The sequence below is a fragment of the Apteryx mantelli genome, chromosome 1, assembly GCF_036417845.1.
Source record: "Apteryx mantelli isolate bAptMan1 chromosome 1, bAptMan1.hap1, whole genome shotgun sequence".
NCBI classification, from domain to species: Eukaryota; Metazoa; Chordata; class Aves; order Apterygiformes; family Apterygidae; genus Apteryx; species Apteryx mantelli.
Window position 1 is genome coordinate 65,553,523 of NC_089978.1, and position 26,978 is coordinate 65,580,500.

General features: G+C 37.7%; 1 protein-coding gene across 1 annotated transcript in view; it reads left to right on the forward strand.

Annotated features, from left to right (window-relative positions):
• The window catches only part of MYO16 (myosin XVI), a 396,474-nt gene that overhangs the window by 127,817 nt on the left and 241,679 nt on the right, over positions 1-26,978 (forward strand). The window contains exon 4 of the mRNA XM_067293848.1: positions 2,029-2,172. Coding sequence (XP_067149949.1) covers positions 2,029-2,172 — 144 coding nt within the window. The remainder of the gene's footprint in view (positions 1-2,028; positions 2,173-26,978) is intronic.

Genomic DNA, 26,978 nt, shown 5'->3' on the forward strand with positions numbered 1-26,978 from the left:
GTTTCTACAAAAAATGAATGTCCTTAATAAGGACTCTGCCACTATCTCTGTAGATAGTAGCCCAATATGCTTGAATCTCAGATAGGCTGTGGGAGCTTCAAAGGTGCTCACTGAACTCTCATTAAAATCCATGAGAGGAGAAACAGCAAAATCCAGTACTCATCAAAGTTGCTCATTCAGTAGGAGGCACAATAATATCACAGCGGCTCACCCAGGCAATCAACCCACCCTAATAACAAAGTGGACGAGTTGTAATTTTCTCCTGAAACTTTGACTGAGATTGCTGAATTGCTTCAGAAAGGCCTTAAACAAGAATCAAGGAGCAGCAGTAACTATACTGCTACTGCAAATCTAGGCTATTTTCAAACTGGTAGCTAATTACAAAAGGCTTTATATCTGTTATTCTTACACAAAATGGCACAATGACATTTGTCATTTGTTTTGTATGAATGCTCTTGGGAAAGTTTTTTTTTAAAAAACTAATTTATTATGGTTATGTTGCTTAACAATACGTTGAAAATGTGATTGGTATGAGCTTGTGTTGACCTATATTAGAAAATGTCTTATCTCTGATTTGTTAAAATTTGAACATTGAATAACTCAATCATCTGTGTTGTAAAATGATATTGATACAACCAAAACTTCTGTCTGTTTCTAGAGGTATCAGATAAGTTACAAACTAGAGGAAATTCATTGCATCAGAACTTAATTTCTGTTCTATAATTTAATAACCAATATGTTTGGAAATTATTTAAAGCAGAGCTGCTCTTAGCCTCCTAGAGTTTAATTTTCATCTTCATCTCATCATCTTCATCTTCCCAGATTACGTCTGTGATAATGAGCCCAGTAGTACATGCAACGTGTGTGTTCAGCTGAGTAACTCTGCTATGTTTTGACTTCCCAGTGGAAGGTCCACTTAAGTGAGATGCACTGAAGTGAGATCCAGTTAAATGCTTTTCCTTCTTCCTCTTTTTCTCCGATGTCCTGGCTTCCATGCCAAATTAATACAGATGAGCAAACTGGAGGGAAGCCATGGTGAATTTCCACATGTGATATAGGCGTAATAACACAATTGTGTCACCCTAATTTGCAAATTATCTGCAAATTTCATTATATTTGTGCTCTTGGTGTATATGTGTGCTTTCTGGGACAGGAAAATATTACCATGCTTTTATATATTGGACAAGGTGTAGAGATTAAGGATGATATTCAAAGCATCTAAGTGTCCAATATAGAAATTTAGGCTCCCTGTAGCCTTTCTTCAGTGAGGGAAGAGAAAGGGTCTTTCTGTAAAGAGTTACTGAGAGTATATGTTAGGCCAGACTTAGGATCTTAACTTAGGCGCTCTGATTGTCCTTGAAATTATCTGTGAGCACGTACATAAAATGTCAGAGATATGACAGAGTAGTAAGTTCAAAACTATGGCAAAGCCAGTTCCTTCTTCTCTGGCAAAAATAGTGACCTAAGTCATCAAAATGAAGTGAAGTACCCAGACACACCACACCCACAGACACACCACACACACACACTAGTTTGCAGAGTATTTATCTGTCAGAGACCCGAAAGGGAATTGGTATAGTATCAGTATAGAGAGGCATGTATTATTGATACAGAATGCGTAAAAGGGAGGAGTTCATATATGTGTGGACATGTGTATGTGTGGGTGCTCATATGTGTAGACCCTTCTACTCATGGTGTGTTCATTCAGTGCCAATGCACCGATTTGGAATGACAGCATTGAACTGAAAGAAAATCTCACCTTTGCTGTAGCTTTCGGCAGATTTCACATGGTGTTGTTTCGCAGGGAATAAGGGACTCTGTGAATCTTGCACATGGAACCCGTAGTCCCCACAAAGCTATTTCTATGGATTCATCAGCTGTTGTCCCTTTCAAACACAACCATTTAATCTACGGTGCGTGATCTGCTCAATTTAAATGGTAAATGGAGCAAAAACAAAGGTTGAAAAAAATGTACATAATAAATTCAGTTGTCCCCTGAGTCTCTAATCTCCTCCTTCTTTCTTCTAGTGTGCCCGCTATGATAATGCATTTGCTGCAGAAATTCTAATTGATAGAGGAGTAAATGTAAATCATCAGGATGAGGATTTTTGGACATCAATGCATGTAGCCTGTGCGTGTGATAATCCTGATATTGTCCTGCTACTGTTACTAGTAAGTAAAGCAATCCAATGCATTGTGTGCTTGAAAAGGAAGCAGAATTTAACACTGTAAGGTCTGAAACTGCTATGTGAATGCAATATATAACTAATCATATCAGTGAAAGCATATATTATGTTTCTGTGTTTTCTTGACATTTTGGAAGGTTCCGATTTTTTAGAAGGCGTATAGTAGGGCATATTCAGGTCTCTAAAGTGAGTACAGTATAAATGTCATGTCAAGTCTCCTCTATCCCTTCCCTGTAGTCAGGAGCTTGTATCTCTGTTTAGCACTCAGTCCCAAATGGGATACTCAGATAATTTCCTTTCCCTTCTTCTTGTCACTTTCTGTTAAGGGTTGAGTTGGCAGACAATCTTATCAAAAGCTGCTTCTTAAAAGCAAGTATACACTCAATTACACTCAGTATTCATAAAGAAGCGCTTGTGAACGTGGTCAAAATAAGGCCAATTTAAATTTTCTGAACAACTTTGAATTTTTGAAGCAGAGAATACCCAATATAGTAAGAGTTATGGCATTCAGCCTTTGTAGAAAACAATTTTTTCTTGTGCTTCCATGCCTAGGAACCCAGCCTTTAGTTTTACTCCAGAATTTTAGTGCAGCTGATTGTCCCATTTTATTTTATATTGCTCTTTAAAGCAATAGTGCAAAAACAGTTCACAGTCTGACTTATTGTTTTCTAATCTATTTATATAATTTTAAACTGTGTATATGATTTTAATAAGTCATTGCAAGTAGATCAGCATTTATTAGTGTACTCATAATGGTGTTTCCATGTTTTACGGATAAAGATGAAGGGAGAAATATTTTTTAAAGACTGTATATTTGATAATAGCTTTCATGGAATCACAGGGTGGTTGAGGTTGGATGAGACCCTTAGAGATTATCTAGTCCAATCCCCCTGCTCAAAGCAGGGTTAACTAGAGCAGGTAGCTCAGGACCATGTCCAGTCAGGTTTTGAATATCACCAGGCATATCACAACCTCTCTGGGCAATCTGTTCCAGTGTTTGACCTCCCTTGGAGGGAAAAAAAAAGTTTTTTTTTTTCTTATTTTTAAACAGAATTTCCTGTATTTCAATTGGTGCCAACTGCCTCTTGTCCTTTCACTGAGCACCACTGAAAAGAGTCTGACTCTGCCTTTTTTACTCTGCCATCAGGTATTTATACACATTTATGAGATCCCTCTAAGCCTTCTCTTCTCCAGGCTGAATATTGCCGGTCTCTTGTAGTATGAGAGATTCTCCAGTTCCTTAATCATCTTTGTGGACCTTTACTGGATTCACTTCAGTAGGTCCATGTCTCTCTTATACTGGGGAGCCCAGAATTGGACCCAGCACCCAGATGTGGCTTCACCAGTGCTGAGCAGAGGGGGAGGATCACCTCCCTTGACCTGCTGGCAGTGCTCTTCCTAATGCAGTGCAGGAGGCCGTTGACCTTCTGTAGCACGAGGGCACATTGTTGGCTCATGGTCAACCTGTTGTCCACCAGGATGTGCAGCACCCTTTCTGCAAAGCTGCTTTCTAGCCTGTCAGCTTCCAGCCTGCACTCGTGTGTGGGGTTATTCCTCCCCACCTGCAGGACTTGGCAGTTCCCTTTGTTGAATTTCCTGAGGTTCCTGTTGGCCCATTTCTCCAGGGTTGTCGAGATCCCTCCAAATGGCAGCACAGCCATCTAGGATATCAGCCACTCCTCCCACTTTTCTATCATCTGCAAACTTGTGGAGGATGCACTCAGTCTAATCATCCAGGTCATTAATGAAAGTCATTAACTGTTTTGGCCCTAGTATTGACCCCTGGGGTACTCACTAGTGACTGGCCTCCAGCTGGTCCTTGTGCTGCTGTTCGCAACCCTTTGAGCCCGATGGTTCAGCCAGTTTTCAGTCCACCTCACTGTCCATTTTGTAGTCTGTACTTCATGAGCTTGTCTATGTGGTAGTATGGGAGATGGTGTCAAAAGCCTTGCTAAAGTCAAGATAAACAGTATCTGAAGTTCTCTCCTCATTGACTGAGCTAGTCATCTTACTGTAGAAGGCGATCAGGTTGGTTAAGCATGATTTAAATCCATGCTGACTACTCCCAGTCACCTTCTTGTCCTTCCTATGTTTGGAAATGGTTTCCAGGATCATTTGCTGCATCACCTTCCCAGGGATTGAAGTGAGGCTGCCTGGCCTGTAGTTCCCCACATCCTCTTTCTTGGCCTTCTTGATGATACGAGAGACATTTGTTTTTTTATAGTCCTTAGGAACCCCTCTGATTGCCATGACCATTCAAAGATGATCATATTTGGCCTCACAATGACATCAACCAGTTCCATCGACACTCTTGTGTGCATCCCGTCAAGTCCCCTGGACTCGGGTATGTTCAGTTTGTTTAAATGTACCTTAACCTGAATTTTCTTCTCCAAAGGTAAGTCTTCCTTGCTCCAGTCTTTCTAACAGGTCTCAGGGACCTGGGATTCTTGAAGGCTAGTTTTACAAGTAAAGGCCAAGGCAAAGAAGGCACTGAGTGCCTTAGTCTTTTCCATGTCCCTTGTCACCAGGGCCCTGCCCCATTCAGCAGTGGCCCCACATTTTCCCTACCTACTTTTGCTACTGATATACCTGTAGAAACCCTTCTTATTGACCTTCACCCCTTGCCAGATTCAACTCCTGGTGAGCTTTAGTATTCCTAGCCACATCCCTGCATGCTCGAACAGTGTCTCTATGTTCCTCCTGGGTCACCTGTCCTTTCCTTGACCACTTGTATGCTTCCTTTCTATGAATGAGTTTAGCCAGGAGCTCCTTCTTCATCTATGCAGGCTTCCTGCCACCTTTGCTTGATTTCCTGCTTGTTAGGATGGACTGTTCTTGAGCTTGGAGAATGTGATCCTTGAAAATCAGCCAGCTCTTCTGGACCCCCCTTCTATCCAGGACCATCTCCCATGGAATTCTTCCAAGCAGATCCCTGAAGAGGCCAAAGTTTGCTCTCATGAGATTCAGGGTTGTGATCCTGCTTGTTGCCTGTTCCTGCCTCTCATGATCCTGAACTCCGCTATCCTGTGGTCACTCCAGCCTTCACATCCCCATCAAATCTTTCCTTGTTTGTAAGTATGAGGTCCAGCCAAGCACCTCCCCTCATTGGTTTCTCCATCACCTGTGTCAGGAAGTTGCTGTCAATGCACTTCCAAAGGATTGCATTGCTTACGAATAACTTTTAGGCATCTGACCACCTACGCTAATTTAGAATCTTAACTGTAATGCTCAGGTCTCTTATATAGTACACAAGAAAGTTAAAAGCCTAAAAATGAGGCAGTATTTTGAGTGGGAAGCTGTCTAGCTAGACAGTAGGAAATACTAAATAAAAGGGCAAACATAAGCTTCATCCTTCATAATAGCTGTCTGATATCATCTTGTAGGGGAACATCCGTCTCTGCTTGAGGGTCATATAAGGGAACACTGTTCTGGAACTATATGCCTATGTTAGGGTCAGTGATGGAAAGGGGAGCTTTTCCCAATGTCATACTGGTTAGAGACCTCTTGGGCTTCTGAGGACTTGAGTCCAGACCTCTTCTCCTCTAGACAAGAGTCAAATCCATATCTTTCTTCTCCCAGGAGAGTATTTTACTGTGCTGTTGGGTAGACTTCATGATATTGTTCCTTTCTTATGAACGCTCTGATGCTTAACTGCTAATGTTAAAGTATAATCAGCATGCGAACTAGCATCCACTGAGATTAATGTAATATTTTACATCTTAGAGCTATTGTTTCAGGCTTTCTCGGTTACATGTGAGCTGCTGCTAAAATGTACAGATGTTCTCCCTTCTAACAAATATGCTTCATTTAATGGAAAACAGAGTAAAGTACTAAATTAGGAAATAAATACAAAATAAAATCTTTTATTCAGTTCAGAATTAGTAATACCTTCCTTCCCTTCACCTCAGTTCTGAATTTCTAAGTTTTGAACTTTATTTGAAGACGTAACAAGTAAGTCTTGAAGATTTTCTTATGAGAAGACTCTTGTTCAGTCACACCAAATTGGAAAGAATTTCTCAGTGGAGGAATTCTTCACAAAAAAAGAAAAAAGGTGTCCCTCATAAACATATGTTTTGTTCTTAAATTGCTATGAAACCTTTTGTGAAAGGATTTTATTGTTGTTGTTGTTGTTGTTGTTGTTTTCTGTTTTTTAATAACATAAATAAGACCCATTGTATTTAGAATCTCATAAATCAAAGTCAGTGTGTTGAATTAGACTTGATAATTATATTTTGTGAAATATGTAAGTATAATATATTCAATTATAATGGCACCACCAGTAAATAGTCTTATGTATTCTTCAGTAGTTGAGGAGATGATCATCTGACTTAATTCAGCATAGTGAATTATAGTAATATGATTTTGAGTTAATGACTATGCTAATTATAATATAATGCCATGTAAATGAAAGAAGTACTCTGGCTACTATCTGACCTGTAAACGGCATGGGCTTCACTAAAACCTTAATTTGGAATTTGGAATTACTCCTACCCTGTCTTCTGGTTGCTTCTTCCAATCTGTAACTGTTGTTTTAACACTGATCTGTACCGAATCTTCCCAGATCATCTCTCATGATTTTTATAGCCTCTGGCTGCACCTGCTCGAGAAGATTAAATAGTGTCCAGAAGCATTTTTGGGTGCTGGACCACAATCATCTGTTGTAGTAAACTGTTAGAATATTCTCTGGCATGATTTGGCATGTGCCACCTAGCTCTCTTCCAGACAATCTTCCAGCAGGTTCTGAAGTTAGAAAGCTCGAGGGACCAGTTTGCATCCGGTTGTCATGTTGTCATTTACTGGAATAAATGAAGTTAGTTCCATACCCACTGTCTTCAGTGCCTGGAATGTTCACAGGCACATTTAATTTAGTAGCATAGATACAGCCTTTGAAATGTGTGGGTTTGTATGGAATGTCAGTTTTCTCAACTTGTCTATTACGACTGTAATTAGGCCCAGTAAATGTGAAATGTATTATGTATAGCTCTTATTTTCTGTTTTTAGTGTTTAAAGTAGTATTACTTATTTAAACTGAAGCTGTCGTACATGTTTAGTAGGAGCATCCTATTCTAAATATTGCAGCTACTTTTGGCAAATCAGGAATAAAATTTCTCTAAGGTGGTATTTGATCTTTTAAATTGTCTTGGTCTGTGCTATGTATATACTTTTGAAGCCTGTGCATCCTTTGGATTCTGTGTTTATTCTTACACCACTAAAGTGGTTAAAACTGAGAAGCTCATCTGTAACAACTGTTGTATTGCTCAATGGGGAGTTTTCAAAAATATTGAATGCTATACTGCTATTGATGTTAACAGGGGCAGCTAGGGTTGTACTTGGGCGTGGGTTTCCAAGAAGCTCAGACCAGTAAAAACTGGTATTTTTATCCAAGGCTATATCCAGAATTATGTTTCATATCCCATTATTTGAGTGTTGTTTGGTTTGCTCCTTGTTTATTACAGACTCTCATTTTCTGAAAGTTCTGAGTATCTTCTGATACCTTGGCTTGAATAAATCATCTTATGTATTAAAGTTTTCACTGAGCAGTGGTATATCCATGTGGATTTTTACAATACGTGTTTGAATTGTCCGTATTATTTGTAATAACTTATGGCAAATTTTTCCCACATCCTAGGTGGTCAGCACTTCTCAAGGTAGAGTTTCTTTGACTATGTAAATAATAACTTTATGCTTTCCCTTCAGGAGAGGGAATAATAAATATAAAATTGTGGCAAAGAAAGGGAAATATTCTTAGGTAAGCAGTAGTTTTTGAACCATGACATTAATGCTGTCTTTAATAACATTTCACTAAGTGAAAATGGAAATTGAGGTTGGAGGGAAGTATTTTTCACAACCCTGAACTGTCTTTGTGTGAGCATTTGATATCAGAAATTTCTTTGCCTTGAGGTTGAAGTGTTTCATGGGCCATGTCTAATGTGTAGCATGAGCCTGGATAATGTCAATAGGAGCTACAGGTGGCTTCTATTATGCCACAAATTTTAGTTGGAGGAGTAAATAACACTTCACGTACCCTCAAGAATTACTTTTAGATTTATATTTCTTCTGAAATGACTTTATAACCTAGACAATGCCATATTACCTGTTTTAATGATATGAACAAAAAGATAACAGCAAGGTCCTCAAACTGAAACCTGTGCAAATTCTGGTTCCTGCAAAAATGCCATAAAAGCCTGTGAAGGTTTTCTTCAGTGAGGACTTCAAAATGTTTTCTACAAGGAAAATAGAATGAAAGAAGTATAGGTTATACATAAATCCCAGGAGACTATTTATGAAGGCTTAATCAAGCATGCCCAGTTTCTGATTATATCCCACTTTTGGTGGTCTTCATGTTCCTCTGGCTCAAACAAGGTAGTGATTTATCATTCATCAGCTGAGCTGTGGTAGATAACTCAGTGTTTCTGTCCTCTGGTAGATAACAGAGACAAAGTAAAGCTTTTTAGCTGAAATGCCGTTCACTGAGAGCTAGGAGGGGCTGTGGTTGTTTGTAATATGATAATCTGCTATCACATCTGTATCGGATGGTTATTGGAATTGCAGGCATCGTTCGTAGAATCAGTACAGGATGAAGTGCTTGAACCTTTTCTTTCCAGCCCAACCTTTTACCCAAGGTGCAATAACATTCCAGGGAAGGTGTTTGTATCTTCTCTGTTTTGTAGATGTCAGCAAGGGAAGGCGTTGGGCAGTACAGCCAGGAAATATATCCCATGTCTGCTGTGCAGTCAGCCGCTGAAGAACTTGCCCCGGGGCAGCTGTTAGCACATGAGGAAATGTAGAGATCAGGGTAATCCTTAGAGGTCTGGCTGCCATACATGCAAATGGGATGGAAAAGGTCAGATTCATAAATCGTTGCCTGAAAGCATCAGGTTTGGGGGTTTTCCCCTTGGGATAGGGGACTGTTTCTGTAGAAGTTGTATGCAGGAAGCTTCTGTAGTAGGTTGAGGAGAGTGCTTAAGCTCTTTTCATTTAAGAGCAAAGGTGCGTAGGCTTATATACCTTTATGCCCAAATGAAACCTCCAAGAGGGCATGAAAGCAACCAGCTGTTATTAGAAGTGTCTGCTTTGTCTTGTCATGCTGCCTTTTGAATTCGCTGCTCAGAACTGGACACACTGACAGCAGTTCTGTCCCATTAGGGTGCCTGCCTTTTCCATTGTCCCTGGGCACATTGCAGCATTGCATTTTGCATGAATTTTCTTCACTATTTTTTTATATGGAATTGAAACCCCACATTCTAAGTTTTTTAATTTAATATCTAAGGTTGCTTATCCTATAAAAAATGCTAACTGACTTATAGAGTGTCCCAGGTACTGGTACTTGGAAATGCTTTGTCCATGCTTTGTTAGCTGGAGGAAAGTTTTCAGTCCATTCTGCGCCACTTTAAGTGACTGTATCTTTAAATTTGTACCCTTGGCTTACAGCATAATTGTTCCTCCACAGTGTACACTTTTTAGCTTCAGGTATTTTTCTGTTTGACACTTAAGAGGAGCTAACCTTCACTTTACTTGTGTATTATTCAAAGTATCTGATATAAATCAAATCTGATCAAATTCATCTGATATAGTAACATTAATACTGTTGGAATTTAGTGAATTAACCTCAGCTACTCAAAGAGTAGGAGATGTAAATAAATATCACTTTGTAGAATCTTACTTTTTCTTTTTCTGTTCATTTTTCTTCAGTTTGACAGTATTATTTGCTGTCATGAATTCTTTGCTGTAAGAATTAGCATTGGATCATTAAAAAAGGCAAAGAAAGTCAAGCTGTCTGGCTGTCTTCCTCTCATGTATCCCCTCCGCCCCCAAAACATTTGCAAATTAAATGGAAAAAATATAACTGATCAAATTCTGACGTATGTCTGTGCAATTCCATGATGTATTTAGTAAGATCCTGGCCCACTGTTTTCTCTCTATTTTTGAAACATAGTATTTAGATACTTATTAAAAGGATCACAGTCATATTAAGCTCCCATGTTTAATTACTTTTCTCAAGATAACTGTGATTATGTTATGACTATAGATAACTATGATTGCATTATGAGCTATAAGTATATGGCCTGCTGCTGCTCCTTAATTTCACAGTATGTCACAGATAATTCATCACTGGGCTGTATTGTTGAACACACACAAAATAGGTTGATGATTATGAGTTTTCTTTTTTAATACAGTGGGTTTGGGTTTTGGGGGGGTTTCTTCCCCACCCTCAAAATAGTCATGGGATTTCTTAAGTTGACTGACCTAAAGTTAAGAGCAGCAGAAAAAATAAAGCAAGTGAGAATGCATGTTTATAGTGTAATTTACTTTATTTTACTGTCATCAGGAGGCACCTTTTAATGGGCAACATGAATAATATGTTTTTCTCTCTCCGTAGTGCAGATCTTGTCAAATGAAACTAGGAACACTAGACTGTGTTCTAGTGTTTGTACAGCACATTGCACAGTGGAGATTTAGTCTTTCATTGCCCCAAGGCATTACTGTAATAAACACGACAGTTAATTAACTAGAATGGCAGAGAGTAGTACCACATCCTCAGGTACTTCTCATCAGTACCACCATAGGTAAAGGAAAATAGCTCTGGGGAGTAGAAATACTTTTTTTTTTTCTTTTTACCCTGACATTACTAGAAAAAAATTACTGTCTGTCAGCCAATTAAATGTTTTTCTTCATGTGTTTTTTGGAACCTAGAATTGAGGAGCAAAATTCAAGTCTGGGATAGAAGGCTAAAACTGCAGTTGTTTTTTTTTTTTTAAAAAAAAAAGGCTAAACCTTTTTTTTTCTCTCTCTCACCTTCTTCTTTTAAGAACTTAGGAAAATCAGTGCTTAGCAATGTGCAAAAGGGAGTTACACTTGAATCATCTGTTAGATTTACAGTCACCAACAGTAGATGAATAGTGTTTGCTAGAGTATTTGAACAGTATAAGGCTATCCAACACTGAGTTTATTTGGGCGTTTAGAAATGTTACTCACTGGTCAGGATGTCTTCCAAATATGCTGATCCCACTCTGCAAAATGTTTTATGCCCTGAGAAAAAACCATATGACTTATTACTAATACAGCATTCAAAAGTAAATGGGAGAGAATACAGAGAATAGTAGGTATTTTTAGTCAGACTGAAATATGATTTACCCTTTGAAGAGAAGACTTTAATAAGTTAACACTTCATATTTTCTCAGTTTAGAAATAATTTTTACAGAAATAATATCATCACAGTATAGATCTTACACTATTTCATATAGAGAGATTTTTAAAGAGTTTAATATGGTTAACCATCTCTAAGTGGTTACGCGTTTTTAGAGTTAAGTTTTAGAAATGTTACACCCAGTTAATTTATTTACATTCATGAGTGTCCACTTTGTGGACTGAAATGGAAAAGAGGTTTTCATTCACACTGTATTTTTTTTAGCTAAGTAGATTAGATGTATCAAGTAACTTCAAGGCCTACTTCTCACCAAGGTCTAGACTAAACTTGCAAGACTTTTTGCTAGACATAGAAGACTGTGAATAAAGTAGCAAGAAATATTGCATAAACATTTTAGGCAAAAATGGTTAATGCTGGTGAAACATGAAAAGTGTAATCAGACTTTGTGCTGTGGCTCCAGCTTGGGACTTGATTTATGTTTGTTTTGTTTTGTTTTGTTTTGTTTTTGTATAAGCCATGTGGGTTTCTGTCATCATTATCAGCTGTGTCTGTTCCTGCTCTGGCCTGTTGAACTCAAACTGCAGGTCTGTGACATACTCTTTCAAGTCTTTCCGTGAGTTCTCTAGCATGTCCATGTTATCTAAAAGCTTCTTCCTTTGTCCTCATTTTCACAGGCTCTCAAATTACTGCCACAGATATTTAGAAGGATTTTGGAGCAAAGGACAGTGTTTCCAGGAAGCGGTAATGGTGGTCATCAGTGCCACCACAATAAAGAAAGGGACCAGAGTGTGGGAAGAGCCTGGAGCTTACTAGGGAAGAGATGGGATGGAAGGTGGATTTCACAGTCTCCATCACTATGAGCAAAGTATTAGAAAGGCAGTATTTAAGGCCCTGCAACAGTAGATGGTGGCTTCTGCTCTCTCAACTTGTGCTTGAGATAGCTTTATGGGCCTGTATGTGGAAGGATCTAGTGAAGATGTGTATTAGACTTGTATATGTGGATGGAGATAGTTTGTATCATACTCTGAACTGCTGCTAGGCAAAACATCTCATCTCTGTGTGAGCAATAGAGCTGTGTCTGTTACTTGTGGCCTTGAAAGGAATATGAAAGTTGTCTTGGAAAGACAAAGGCTCCCCACACTTGCCTATGTTTTTCTTATTACACCAAAATGAGGAAAGACTTAAATTTGTAACTTGTAAATTGTCAGTTTTATTTCTTAATTTTCTCACTCATCAGAGTGGATTTTCAGTGCATAGTCAGACGATCAGTAGAATAAATATTTAACCTTTTATGGAAATCCAGCTTTCTCTGTATTGAAACTTAATGATTTTACAAAAGGATCATTACCTACTGCTTAAAGGAAAGAATACAGAAGAAACTACAGAGGAAATGGCATTAAACAAAACATGATTATGCAAGTTCAAACTTGGCCATCTGAACAATTCTGCTCTCTTGCAAAACATATAGTAAAGCAAGTACTAGGTAACTTCTCATGACTTCATCTAGAAGCCCAGTGCTTTTAAGTGTGATGCTGGGCTATTGAAGAAGGCAGGACATCATCTTATGGATTTATTTCTAGGTGTATTTGCATATTATCTATGAAAGTGCTGTGAACTGCCCTGACTTTGATTAGCTTGTGTGAGCTGATAGGATTCTATTTTTGTTTGGGACTTTTGGAAATACTTTATAAAAAAAGCCTTCCAACAGCACTTCCACATTTTTGCCTGACAGGATAAAAACTGAGTATATTCAATTAGCCACATTTGACTTTATTAGTTACTTCACTTTTGTCTGTTTTAGCCCTAACTTTTTGGATAGGCATTTTATATTTTTTATAGGATGCCTACTTTTGTTTTTAAGTTAGAAGCCCTTTTGTATGTAGCTCTTCAAAAAACAGGTACAGGAATAGATTTAGTGGAAATGGCTAAAGGAAGAGATTTACTAGTGGGAGTAGGAAGGAAGTCTTAAGGGGCTGTAACCGTCTTTTCCCCTTTCTCATACACTTGGTATGGCATGTATTTCAGGTCATGTAATCAGAGAACAGTCACATAATTATTCTGCCCTTTTTCTTTGCAGCTGTGTCAGACTGTTTTAGCAAACAGAGATGAATGATCACCATGTTATTAGCTTTAGGATTTAATGAAAGATTTTTATCTTTCATAGTTTCAGAAATAATTAAACCAGGATAAGCAATTGTTTCCTCAAAAGAAAGTAATTCTGCCCTTCCACTCATTCCTGCCCAATATTTCTTCCTCTTTTGTGTTACTATAAGAGAGAACAGTAAAGGGGAGAGAATGAGTAGCACTGGGAGGCAGGGAGGGGACTGTGGATACCAGCTTAAAGTATAAATGAAAGTACAGCCTAAAAGAAAAATGACTATTTTTGTGTGATCTTTCTTCTCTTGTTGTAGAGACAGCTGGAAATATCTAGTAATTGTAAAAGGCTTTAAATCAAAGTCTTTTATATAAAAAGCTATGGATATTTATTTAAATATTTTGTTGAGCATAGGAGGGACCATCCACAGAGTGTGTACTGCCTGCCTGGCTTACTGCCTTTAATCATTGCTAACAGAGAAGTAAATGCTGACTGAGCTAGGATAGATGAATCTAGGTGAGGGCTATGAAAAAGTTGCTAAACACCAGATGGCAAAGCTCAGGGGAAGCTGTAGCAATATTATTCTTTCTCCTTTAAGGCTGGGAGGAAGGGATGAAGCTAGATAGTGATGCTGCACTGAAGGTGGTACAAGGAGAGACAAGAAAAGAAGCGTAACTGAATACAGTGGCTTTGGAATATATTTTGTCATTTGAATGCTGTCATGAGAGCTATTTATGTATGAAATATTGCTTGGTGCAGTGAATTCATCAGAGGGAATCCAAGGGCTAGACATTCCTTGAACATGAAGTTCCTATGAAGATATGGAGAATTTGCAGAAGAGAAGAGAAAACAGGTTAAAAAAAGATTTGCATAGAGCTGTCAACAAGAAAACATAGACCGAGAAAGGTGCTAAGCAAGGGAGATGCTTATGTCAGAATATGGTTATAAGGAAAGGCTGGAAGAAGTGACCAGCTACTACTGAACAGGTAGATTTTAGGAACAGATTTTCTTAGAACTAAACAAAAGATGGATGTCAAAAACAATGAAAGCATCTCAGCAGAAGAGAGAAATAAGTAACGGAGATAGTCCAAGGACTGTAACCTAGTAAAGAAATGAGGATAGTATAATGAGAGGAGAAAAACATCAGTATCTTCTATAGGCATAAAGAATAACCAGTGCAACAGAATGTGCACGCAGCATGGAGAATGCGAGATCATATGCTGAATGAATGTCATTTTGCATTAAACAGGAGTCACTGTTTTCAGACACAAGATAGTGATTTTATGTATGAAGAGTCTGTAAATGCTAATTGGCTAGAAATCACCAAGATGCCAATAGTCAACAGGAAGGGAATTGAATTTTTTGGGCTGAGACCTCACAAGGAAAAGTATTACTTGATTGCAGATTGATAGCAGTCCTGCATGAACTGTAGGAATTTTGGCTACCAGTAACACTTCTCAACACTAATTTCTGGTGATATAAGATATAGCAGATTTACAAAAAAAAGGATGAACTTAATATGAAAAAATCTTTTAAAGCAGGAAAGAAAAGGACATTTCTACATGAACAATAAATAAGAGATTTATTTGCCTTTAAATTGCAAGAAAAAATCAGAGCTTGTTGGCCTGGACTATGACTTTAGAGTCTGAGTATTCTTTAATACATTTCAAAGGTCACTTAGCACAGATGGGAATAAGGAATCAGAATGAAGGGAGATATGGCTTAAAAAAACCCAACAACAACAAAAACAAAGAACCTTCCAGGTGTTGGCAGCAAGCTCCTGGATTTTGATTTTGGAAAATTTGGGGGTGGATATAGGGGGTGAGTAATGACATAAACCAGTGGTAGTAACAATTCTTTCTTAGAAGAATTCACAAGCCTGTCACGAGAGCATATCCAGAAAATAAAAATTCCTGGAGGTAAAAGATGTAGACCTGAGACTGAAGAGGATCTTGAGGAAAATACAACAATATGCATAAATTGCTCTTCATGTTGGAAAAATAACACCATCATTTTTGGCTGGAATGCATCAGGGCAATTATGCCAAGCAGAGGACAGATGTGGAATTTTGGATTAGCTTCAGTGTAATTCTCTTGATCCTCAGAGAAAGAGGATGAAGGAATGACAAGATAATGAAAGTCAACATCTGGCTTTTTGATCTTCAGCAAACATAGATCTGTGCTACGAAAAAAAAAGACCTGGGAATGTTCCACCACTGGGAGACACTCAAAGAAGGTGAGATTCAATCTTTCTGCCAGGTGGCTGCTGCCTGAATCAGTGACAGTTAATCTGTGAGTAGCTGTTATGGAATAGCTAGTGAATAGGAGGAAATGTGTTAGTTAAATTTGAGAAGTAAAAAGCTGTCTGGTAGTTGAGTACTTGGTAACATGAAGACAACAGGCTAGGTTTTAAGAGAGAAACTCTGGGGATGGGAGTTAATACTGGGGCTTCTTTAGGATTGGTCCTACCATGCTATTTTACATGGAGTTTTCAGCGATAACCTTGGGAGAAGAAATAGGAGTGTGATAATGAAATCTGCTGACGACACAGGCTTAGATGCCTTGTCAATTCAGATGAGGATCAGAATGTTGTACAGAAAGAACAGGATATCCTTGAAGACTTGAGTTATACAAATGGGGGTGGAATTTAAGAGTACCAAGTACAAGGTCATGCTCTGAGCTAGCAGTAATAGGCATTTCTGTGATACACTCGGGAATCATCGGTTGGAAATAGCAAGGAAGGAGAAAGACCTGGGAGCTTTAGGCAGTTTAAGATGATTAGATGCGGCCAATATGCAGCTACCAACAGGGAAAAGTGATTCTTGGCTTTATCAGAATGGAAATGTTTCCAGTAGAGAGGGGAAAAGAATTATTGCTCTTGGTGCAGGGCTCTGCAATGGCCGCCTGTAGTTAACTATGTACAGCCACGTTCAAGAATAGTAAATGTACAGAGGAAAACTGCAATAATAAGCAGGGGAGTAGAAAGCCAATCTTAGGAGAAGATGCTAAAAATAACTCTCTTTTTTAACCTTAAAGAAGCAAAGGCCGAGAGAGAGAGATGCTGTAGTAACTTTCTGTAAGTATATCAGGATAGAGGAGAAAGTAAGAAGAGCTATTGAAGCCTGAGGTTACTGCTGGCATGAAAACAAATTAGTATAAAATGGCAAGGAAAAAACTTAAGATGGAAATTAAACTAATTTTTCTGAATGTCAGGAGACTTAGGCTGGGAGACAACATTCCATGTAGGAATAATAGGGGACAAAAAAGCCCTAATTGGTTTTGAGATGGAGCTTAAATTTATGAATGAGATTATATGTTATGTGTTTACCTTCATTAGCAAGGTAGTGTCTTAGGAGATTCATTCTAGTATTACATTCCCACATGGCATCTGTTCAGAGGGCTGTGTAGATATAATTATCCTGGTTGTATGTTTAAAATAATAAACTAACATACAGAGGATATTTAAAAATGCTACTCATCTGAATTACAGCAAATAAAGTTTTGTGGGGGATATGTGATGCCTGTTGGATTATGGATAAATTTCTGTGGCATGAAACCATGTAGGAGAAAACTTTTTTGGAAAAAAGGTAATTCATAAAGAGTAGCTGGAAACTGCCAGGAAAACATTACTCAATAGTATTTGAAAAGCAAATGCGTAACAGACAAGTAGTATGAAATCAAGGCCAAATTTTTTTTCTTTAAATGGAGGACAATCCTTCAAGAAAAGGAACCCCAAAGCTACGAAAGTCAGATACAGAGTCACTGGTAATAAGCTGAGAATGATATTTAGATATGCAATTAATTCTTTGCTTCAGCAATATTTATAAGAGAAACTACAGACTGGTGCATAAATCTGAATATTGTCCCAATAAGAGGTATGAACAGGCAGACAAAAAAGAAATATACTAAGCAACTTGATTAGTCAAAAAAATGATTAAAGCAAGAATTACAAAGAGAAAATAAAAGTTATATAAGAGAATCCTTTGGTGAAGTTCATTTGAAATTATTAAACAGTTCCTGTTGATTTCTTTATTCTTACTGGTTTCCATTTTTTTACCAGAGCTATACAAATAAAAGAAATATTTGAAAATGTAAAGATTTGAATTTTGTCAGGTCTGGTGATTAGAGCAGTATCCTGGAATATGGAAGACGTAGGATAGGAGGTGTAATGTAAGTCTGCACTATCTGGGGCACCACTCAGCTTAGTGTGAAGGTCAGCCAGCTGTAAAACTACTTGAGAAAAGAGATAAACTAGCTTGTGCTAAATTCTGTGCTGCCAGGACTAGACAGTCACCAGTACTGAGCTGAGCTGATTGCAGCTAATTTGGCTATTCCTACAACATGCTGCCATCTCTCTTGAAGTCTAGGGAGCTTAGGGGGAATGAGATGGTTTTGGCAACTTGGTGGGTTGAACAGCTTGTTTGAATGATAGTGTGCCATTGGTGTTAGATCTAATGGAGCAGGATGTACACATATATGGTATATCCTCTTACGGGAGGGTTTACCTACCTAGATCTATGTCTTCCCCCTACTGATAGAAGAAGGTTGTGTCTGCCCTTTGCTTTAGGCACTCCTGCAAAATATGAAATGTGCAACAACAGACCAGACTCCTTCAGTTCCTTTTTATGCTACCTTCTTCAATAGTTAATCAAGTTATTAACAACCATAATAAGCCAAAAACATGTTTCTGGTCTTTGGGATCTCTCATGATCACTGTGTTCTTGTGGCTGAGAAAAACGGCTAGCTCACAGAAAATGACTGAGCCTTGCAGCATCTGCAACACTCCGGTAAAACAAAGCTATATCAAGAATGGTAGATGTGATTTCCAGAGTTTAGGAATTCTTGTGGAACCTGTCTTGTCAGCTGCTGTCCTTCTCTGAAAAAAATGGAGAGAGGGATATTCTTTTTGAGTAGAGCTGTCCTGCAGTATTCAAAAAGACACCCCTGCCCCCCCCACCCCACCCCCCCCACACTTATATGGCTTGTTAGAGAATATTGAACTGAAGCTGTCTAGAATTAATTGCTTAGCATAACTTGCTTAGCATTAGTAGCTAAATTTGCTGAAGCCTTAGGCCTCAGGCTGTGAACTTGCTGTGAACTTTTACTTAGATAAGTAAAAGGGGGGCCCCAGAGCCGGTTCAAGCTGGAGGGATAAAGAAGTTACATGGACAGCAGGAGTAGCCAACCTTGAAGATAAGCAGCGGCCTGCCTAGAGACAATGAAGGGGCCCAGTGAAGAAGGGGAAGAATCGAGCTATAATTATTACTATTGGTCCAAACTATCGCTTAAGGGGTGGGGAATTTAGATTGTAAGGGTATAATTGCCCAGGGATTTCTTTGTTCGGGGTCCCTCTTTGGAGGCACCCAGCTCGAGCTGTAATTACCACACGTATGTCATTAAATTTTATTTTTCTTCAATCTGACTTCGAACTTCTGCCTCAGCAGGAACCTAGGGTCGGACCCTGTTATGGAGGCCGGCGAGCCTGATTTTCCATAACATGGCTTTTTGTGTGTTTTCATTTGGGAAACATTAGAATGAAATAGCTCTATAGCATAATTTGAAATGTGTAATTTAGAAAGGCTAGTGAACATGAAAAAAGACCCGTCAAATGAATTCTTGAGTTTGTGAGTGAACTAGTAGGGGAAAATGCAGCACTGATACAATTTATCAAAAGTTCAAGGGCAACCTGTCTAGATATGCCACCCTAAAGACTGATCTATAAAGTCATTGGAAAGAAAACGGCTGCAGGAAAAACTGGCTTATGGATTGAAAGCAGATGGTTTTGGTAAATTATAACAGTGCAGGATTAGTGGAGGTAATAAATGAGGTGACATGAGGGTCAGTAAAAGGCTCGTGTTTGTATGTGTTTTTGAAGTCTCTTCAATTAGAACAGGAAAAAAGGGAGAAAAATACTGACATCCCAAATTTGAAATAACTGGTGTAAACTTTGTGAGGAAAAGTAGGTAATTCAGTTCAGTGCAAAACAGTGTGAGATAATGAGACTGGGATGCATAATGAAGCATGGGAATTAAAGACTTAATTAAACTGAAAAATAGTGGAGAGTTAGTGGTAGTTTGGTTTTCTTATTTTTTATAAAGAGCTTAAACAAGATGTGGTTGTTGTTTGCAAGGAAGAAAGGCTAAGAGGATGTTGGAAAGCATGTATAAAAGGTAATGAAAAAAATTGCTTTCTATAGGATTTATGAAAAACAGCTGCATCTGCAACTATGTAAGAATCAAAGTTTATCAAATCATACTTGCTTTCATTTCAAATGACTTATTAGGAACTATTATTTACAGCAAACTTTTTAAATACTGTACATAAGATCATTTTTTCCAAAATGTTAAAAAAGGGGAAATATTTGTTGAATTAAAACAAATAATGCAAGACTAATGATATACCATTTGTTGGGAAGAAGGATGTTCATAAAAAATATAGGAGCATTGGAGGTGGGAAAAGTTTCTGGGGCAATGAAGAAGACCAGAGGATCATTAGGAAATGATTATGGACAAATGTTGCTGGGCCATGATAAGTACTAATCTTTCATGCCTATCACCTCATCATTTACTGCTAAGATTACACTGTGTGAACACAACTGATTAAAAAAAAAATCTGCCTGTTAAGATACGTAGGTAATCCATGATCCGCATAGCATTATGTCTTTAGGTGGTTTTGTTTTATGTTTTTCTAAAATTCTATCACTCTGTCAAAATATGCATTAAATAATTGAGAGTACTTTATGCAAATAAATGTGTAATCTTATGGTTGATTAACATGTAAATTACAGCTGTGGGTTATGCTTCTGTTGGTTGAATATATAGGTATATGCTATCCTTTTTATGTAACTGATTAGAAAGTTTGGCATGGGATGTGTTTTTTCCACCAGGATTGTTTTAGGATAGTAGTCCCACACAGAAAATTGTTGTTACTTTGTATGACTGGAAGGGCTTTTTTATATGTGCTACACTTCATGCATTAACCAGGCATGGTAAAATAATGGTGTAGTCTGCTTGCAAGTTGTCTAGTTACACTCTAGGGTTCTGAGAAGCCAATTCCTTTCTCTATTAAGATGCCTGGCATACTAAACTTTCTAAATACAGTTGGTATTTCACACAATGACTTGTTTGTAGAGTATATAGATTTAATTACTAACCAGCAGGACAGTGTCACCCTAGGTGCTGATTAAGCTGCTACACAGTCTCTTCCCTGTACACTTGGAATATGCTTATGTTATCAATCAACACCATGAGCTTGTCTCATAACAAAAATGCAAATTAACTGTGTTAAATTAGTGTTTTTGTACTCTTAGTTCCTTGCATGGAATGAATGCATTTATCTTTGCAGAAACTATATACTGTATGCAGCTATCATTTTCCATGTACTGTTTAATCTCTTGCCTTTTCTAACAGAGACACATAGTACACTTTATTTTTACTGTACATGTCTATACATTAATGTAGGCTTTGTCATTTTCTCTGCATCAGTAAAATGATAGTATCCAATGTCATGCCTGAAGTGGTTCTATTTATTTTCATGTGCTATTTGAAGCATGTATAATTTCCATGTGTATATTTGTGAATGTCTGTGTGTAATCTCAACATGGACTAGAGTATGAAAATCAGAGTCTTCAGTATCGGTGTCTTGAAATTGCATAACTACAGTCAAGGATATGACAGTGTGCACTGAAAGGAAGAAAAGGCTAACTTCCCCCACACAGAGAGTAAGAAGATGACCATCTTCTTAAATAGGGTGTAAAGTTTTGATTCCAGTCAGATTTTCCACCATTTGCATCATTTAATTGAGCCTGGAAGCATGCATACATACAAATATATGTATGTATGTATGGAAGCTAATAAGAAATGTATTAGTAAAAGGTAATACTTGCCATTTTTTTATCAGAAAGTTTTATTTCATTCTAGTTTGGTTTATGCCCTATCCATAGCTGTGCTATAGTTGATTTTCAGAGGATGTTTCTTACCCCTTTTTGCCTCCAATAAAATTGTACCTTATTTACTGTGCAGTGCTGTAGATGAATGACAGTTCTTACTAACCCCGAGAATGATCTTTTTATTTCCTAAAATAAGAGATTTTGTTAATCTTATGTAATTACAAACTTCATTGATGATTATAAAGTAAACCATCCCAGTCCTTACAGTAACTATAGTATCTGACTCAAAAGACTTTTTGACAGGCTCACTCCCTGCTCTGTGAAAAACTTCCTTCTACTTGTTCTAAAACTAACAGGCAGTAATTTTGTAAAGTGAGCTTTTCTTCCGATATAATGAGACAGGGACTGATCACTTTTCAGTGTGCCTGTGCATTTTTAATGATTAAAATTAATTTAGAATTGAAAAGAATATGTGCTTCTATACTGTTATCAGAGGCATTCAGTGCTTGAATCATTTAATTTTTTCCTATAAGCCCTGCTACTGATGGGGAGTGTGCAAGTCCCCATGTGCACAAGCAGATGGGGAAATTTTAGTCTTTAACCATCAGGGCTCTTTGAAGGTTCCCTTCTAATTCTCTTTTCTTGCCAAACAATTTGAGGGTTGGCAGTATCAAGTCGTATACCCATCCTTCTGTGCTTTAGCCACCCTTTTTGATGACCTTGTTCTGATCATTAGCATTTTTGCTGCAGTGTCTTAAAAATAGAACTGAATGCTGTTCCAGACAAAGAAAACTTTTCTTTATGATGTAATCACACAACTGTTTTGCTGTGTTTTTTTTTTTATTCTGCCATTTCTTTAGTGTACCTCAACTTCCAATATAGGTACTAAATCATTGTATGAAAATATATTCTGAGATCTTTCCTGAATTTTTTCTTACTTACAAAGAAAATGGTTTGATTAAAGGAGTTAAAGGTATATTTTAGCACATTTTGTGATGCTCAAAGTGCTCCATCCAATTCATATAATTATCCCAATTTAACTTTCTTCTTCTGCCATGCTAAGGAGGAGCTTCTTGATGTTTATAGCACCAACTCAGATCCCTTAGTGCCTCATCTTTATATCTCTTTTCTGAGAAGCCCTCACTAAAACAGTCTAATAGGAATTTTGACCCAAGAGGTGCCTCCATAAATAAATATAAATAAAGTTAGATATTGCTTTCTTTGTGTCATACTTGGCTATGGAGAAGAAAATCAGGGACATTATTCTTCAGTAGCTGCTCTTTAGCATCTTAACAGTTTTTTAAATGCAAGGCAGCCAAAATCTTGACTTACATTAAGACAAGTATGCATCTTGAGAGCAAGATACTTTCCAGCCATTTCTGTTTGAATAAAGCTTATGCACAGAGACTGGAGAATTGGATGTTTAAGGACATGGCTAATTGGGGGACCTAGTCCTGAACTTGAACATGTTCTACCCATAATCCAAACTGACTGATGGAAGTCACGGTCACACCTAAAACCCTATACCTTCATTTGCCAAACACTGTGTCTAAGCTGAAGTGTACCACCCCTTTTTGACATGCAGCAAACATGAAGTGCAAGAGAAAAGCATATTCTTTTTGCCCCTTTCCTCATAGCTTTAAAAGCAGATGACTAATCAAATAGCTGTGATTACATATGAAGAAGACACACGAAGGCTGCTGCAGTTAGTGTTCAAATCAAATTACAAAATTTGATCATATATTTGAACTAAGGATTTTGATTGTTAAGATTGCTTAGTTGAGCTTACTGGAAAAATACCAAAGTATGGTAGTAAAAAAGGTACAACAAATATAATTCTGTCATAACTTCTAATTAAACTAACTTGACAGTTCTGCATATTTTCAGAGATTTAGGTGGGAGAAGAGAGGGAAGAAAAACAATTTCTTGAGAAAAAGCTAGGTCAAGAAAACCAGAGTTTATTTAGCTCAGAAATGAAAAGCTTATATTCCAAGAAACCTTGGGGATGCATACTAGGAGCCAAAATATGGAGAACAACCATGAAAGCCTGCTTGCCAGCTAATTAAGATCTGTGTAAATAGCTGTGTGCATTTTGAATTAATAGGATGTTCCAAAATCCTCATGAATGTTGTGGTGCTAGGGTATGGAAACAGTCAGAATTTGAGAAATTTGCATTATTTTTGAATTGGTAGCTTCTGGGTTAGTAGATTTTAACTTTTTATCTCCTAACTCTATGCTTAGTTGTATTTTACTATGGAAGAAGTTACTGAAAACACACCGACTTCTGCAGTGTTATCAGTAGAGTTCAGTACTGGAAATGAGTGGGTTTCTTTTTTGCCTTTTATAAGCCTTCCAGCTGATGGGCAGAATTTAAGTCCCCGTGGTGCACAAGCAGATGGGAAAATGCTGGTCTTTAGTTTTCAGTCATCAATGCTAATTCTTTTATCTTCTGAATGCATTAGTGGAACAGACTATGCCTGTCAAGCAATCTTCAATATGTCCCATGACAGTCTTATTTTTTTAACTCATTGAAAATCCTTTCTCTGGCTTGACATTGCCTACATATTATTAGTTTAAGAAAAATTGCCTTCCCCATAAATTAAATGATTATCAAAATGATTATTGAACATTGAATGATGATTTTAAAGTACTGTTTTTATTAGTTTTGACACATACTGCAACAACAAAGAAGTGTATTTTCAAATAAAATTGAGTATTTCTGTAGACATTACTGATCTCATATGTGTACATCTATATGAAAATTTTTATAAAGAGCCACTTTATTTGCACATTTTTTAATCCTTTCTTAACTCATCTTTTACAAAAGTTAAGATACTTGGGATTTTTGGAGCACTATAATGTACATTGTATACTATACATTGGTATGCATCCATAAATCCTAATTTCTAGATTACAAAAAAGTCTATTTTGGGACCAGGAGTTAAGCTGCATATTCAGATCTTGATGCTTCTTTCTGCAATAATGAAACCCAAGAGTGCCATGAATTAAAAAACTTGTCTCCACACTATAGCTGAAACACTTTACTTTTATTAGTATGATAAAATTCCCAAGTGTATTTGTATGAAGGTTGCTTGACTGGTCTAGCATGTAACTATACAGGAAAAAAGTATATTGTGATGGTATAGCATAATTATGCATAGATACTTATGCATAATTATGCTATACCATTACAATGTATATGCATATGTTGTTTTAGTGATTATATCAGTGTATTGGCATAAAATTAAATTCCTAAATGACACAGCTATACTGTTACACAAAAGAATTATCTATGGCTTTTCTGAGATTGGTACAGTATATGAATTATCCTGGGTTCCAGCTCCTTTCTTGTAGGCTCACTTGAGCACCCCAGTACCTCCAACTGATCTTGCCTTCCCTTATACTCTTGGACTGTAGACTCCTTTAGTCCTATCTTCCCAAGCTTGGAAGAGAAGTGATTGTCTGCACTGACTTCTGTCCTGCTTTCCTTTAGAGTGTCTTGGTGGAGATAGACCATCTCTCATCTTCAGCTTATTTTCCATGCCAAGAGAGCACTTGTAAGACATTGAATTCAGCTTTGGTTCTCTAGGCTGTGTTGTCATGGACATAGCATAAGGGATTGAGCTTTGTGTTTGGATGATGTGAGATGAGGCATACCAAAACTGAATCCAAACTTTACCTTAGATCACAAGTAAAGCTCATCCAGATGTCAGACAATTCCTGCCTCCTTATGGAAGAGTAAACCTGGTAATGTGACAGGCATGGGCTTACACACAGTAGCAGCTCCCACAGAGTGTAAAGCCTTAAAATAGAACAAAGATAGCAAACAGCTGATTGATAGTATCTTTCCTCTATGAGAGGTAGAAGCTCCTGAGTCACTCAATTTCCCATAATTTGGAGGAAACCATTGATTTAAAGTTTTGGAAGAAGTCCTGGGCCTGTGTGCTCAGCCAGATGAGTTTGTAGAGCTGTCCTGGAGCTCTGCAAGTCCATGGAAGTAAATGGAAGTGACAGTTTTTTCCATTTGTATTAAAGGAGAATTTGTCTTTCTGAGTGAATATGCCTGAACATGCTGCCCTACAGCAGAGGATATCAGCTGAGCACGAGTATGTGTTCTCTACAGTCTTTCCATAGCTTCACAAGTCTGTGCAAGGCACATTCACTGAACATGTGTGAGTTTATCAAATTACAAGAACAATAGGTGCAATTAGATCTTTTCAGTTGTTATTTTGATTTGTGATCCCTAGATTTAAGTTCTGAATTGCTGTACAGAGTTTGGCTTCTTGTTATTCAGACTGTTTTGAACAGAGACACTCTGGAAACAAAGGAAGAAAATATTTTCAAATTGAAAATTCCTACCTTATAATGAGAGTGCTATTTGCATTTCAAGGCACTTAAAAGTTCAGGTTTCAATAAATCAGAATTTACTGAGGAAAACCTATTATTTTGGAAAAGTTATGCCTAGGTCTGGTTTCCATTACAGTCTGTGTGGGGGTTTGTTTAGATGTGGAACTTAACTACCTGAGAGAAATTATTATTTATTATTTGCAAAACATAATACTTTGAAGCTCTAGTCATCAGTCTTGAGTGACTGAAATTCCCATTTAATCAAAGATCACATGTGTCTCCTCTGGCTGCAGTGATGGAAACTGCCCTGAAGAACAGGCTTGTGAAATGCTGGTTTTGTACAGCTGAAATTTTAATTCCTTTCTGTTCCACCAAGATATATGAAAGAAAAGCCTGCTAGGATTAGCTGTATAGCAGATATCGCTGTTTGGTGGATGGCTTTCTACCAGTCCCACTTCTGTCTTCCGTGCAGGGAGAATGTTGTGCCCTTTCCATGTTTTGTTTGGCAGGCTTTACTGGGGGTCGTGGACTATAGTGAAAGTTACAGGTCTTTACAGATGGCTTATGAACATTTGTCATTCCTCTTCCATTCTCTGTTAAGCCCTGGGGAGTAGGAATAACAGTTAAAATTTAGAAGTATGTAAGCTGCATGGTAGATTCCTAGTCCTGAATCTGCTCAGGGGAAGATAGCTGGCTTCTTACGGGCTTCTGGGCACCTCTTCTGACATTTTATTCTTGGACAAGAATCCATGCTTTACTCCAAAATGGACAGATATTGATTAACTGTATCCCTGGTGTCTTAAGATCTGCAATGCCATGAAGGGTGTGTGTGTGTGGGGGGGGTCCTCAAAGATTTGTGGAAAAAGTCAAAATTAAAGTATTAAGACTGCAATCAACATTCTGAGAGACAATATCCAGATTCAGTAAAATAGTTCCTAGATTGTCTTATTTCCAAAAAACAAAAACAAAAGTAGTTGCTCAACTTATGTGTGTGTCAGGTTTCTTCTTAGTAAGCAGGATTGCAACAGAGAGCAGCTAGGGGAACTGTCAATGCAGATCTATGGTAAACACTAAATCCTCGTTTGTTTTTTCCCCAGCTCTTCTAGTAACTAAATTTTTATTTCTGTGAAATATCCTGCCTACAGGAAGTCTGTTGTTGAAATGAGTTGGAAGAAAAACATGCTGTTGAACTGAGAGCAGCTGCTCAGCCATTCTCATTTAATGTTTAATTTTATTTCTTTGTCTGCGGTTTTCTAATGTCTTTGACTTTTGTGAGCCCTCCTTAAGAGCTTTTCCTGTTCTGCTTAGCATCATG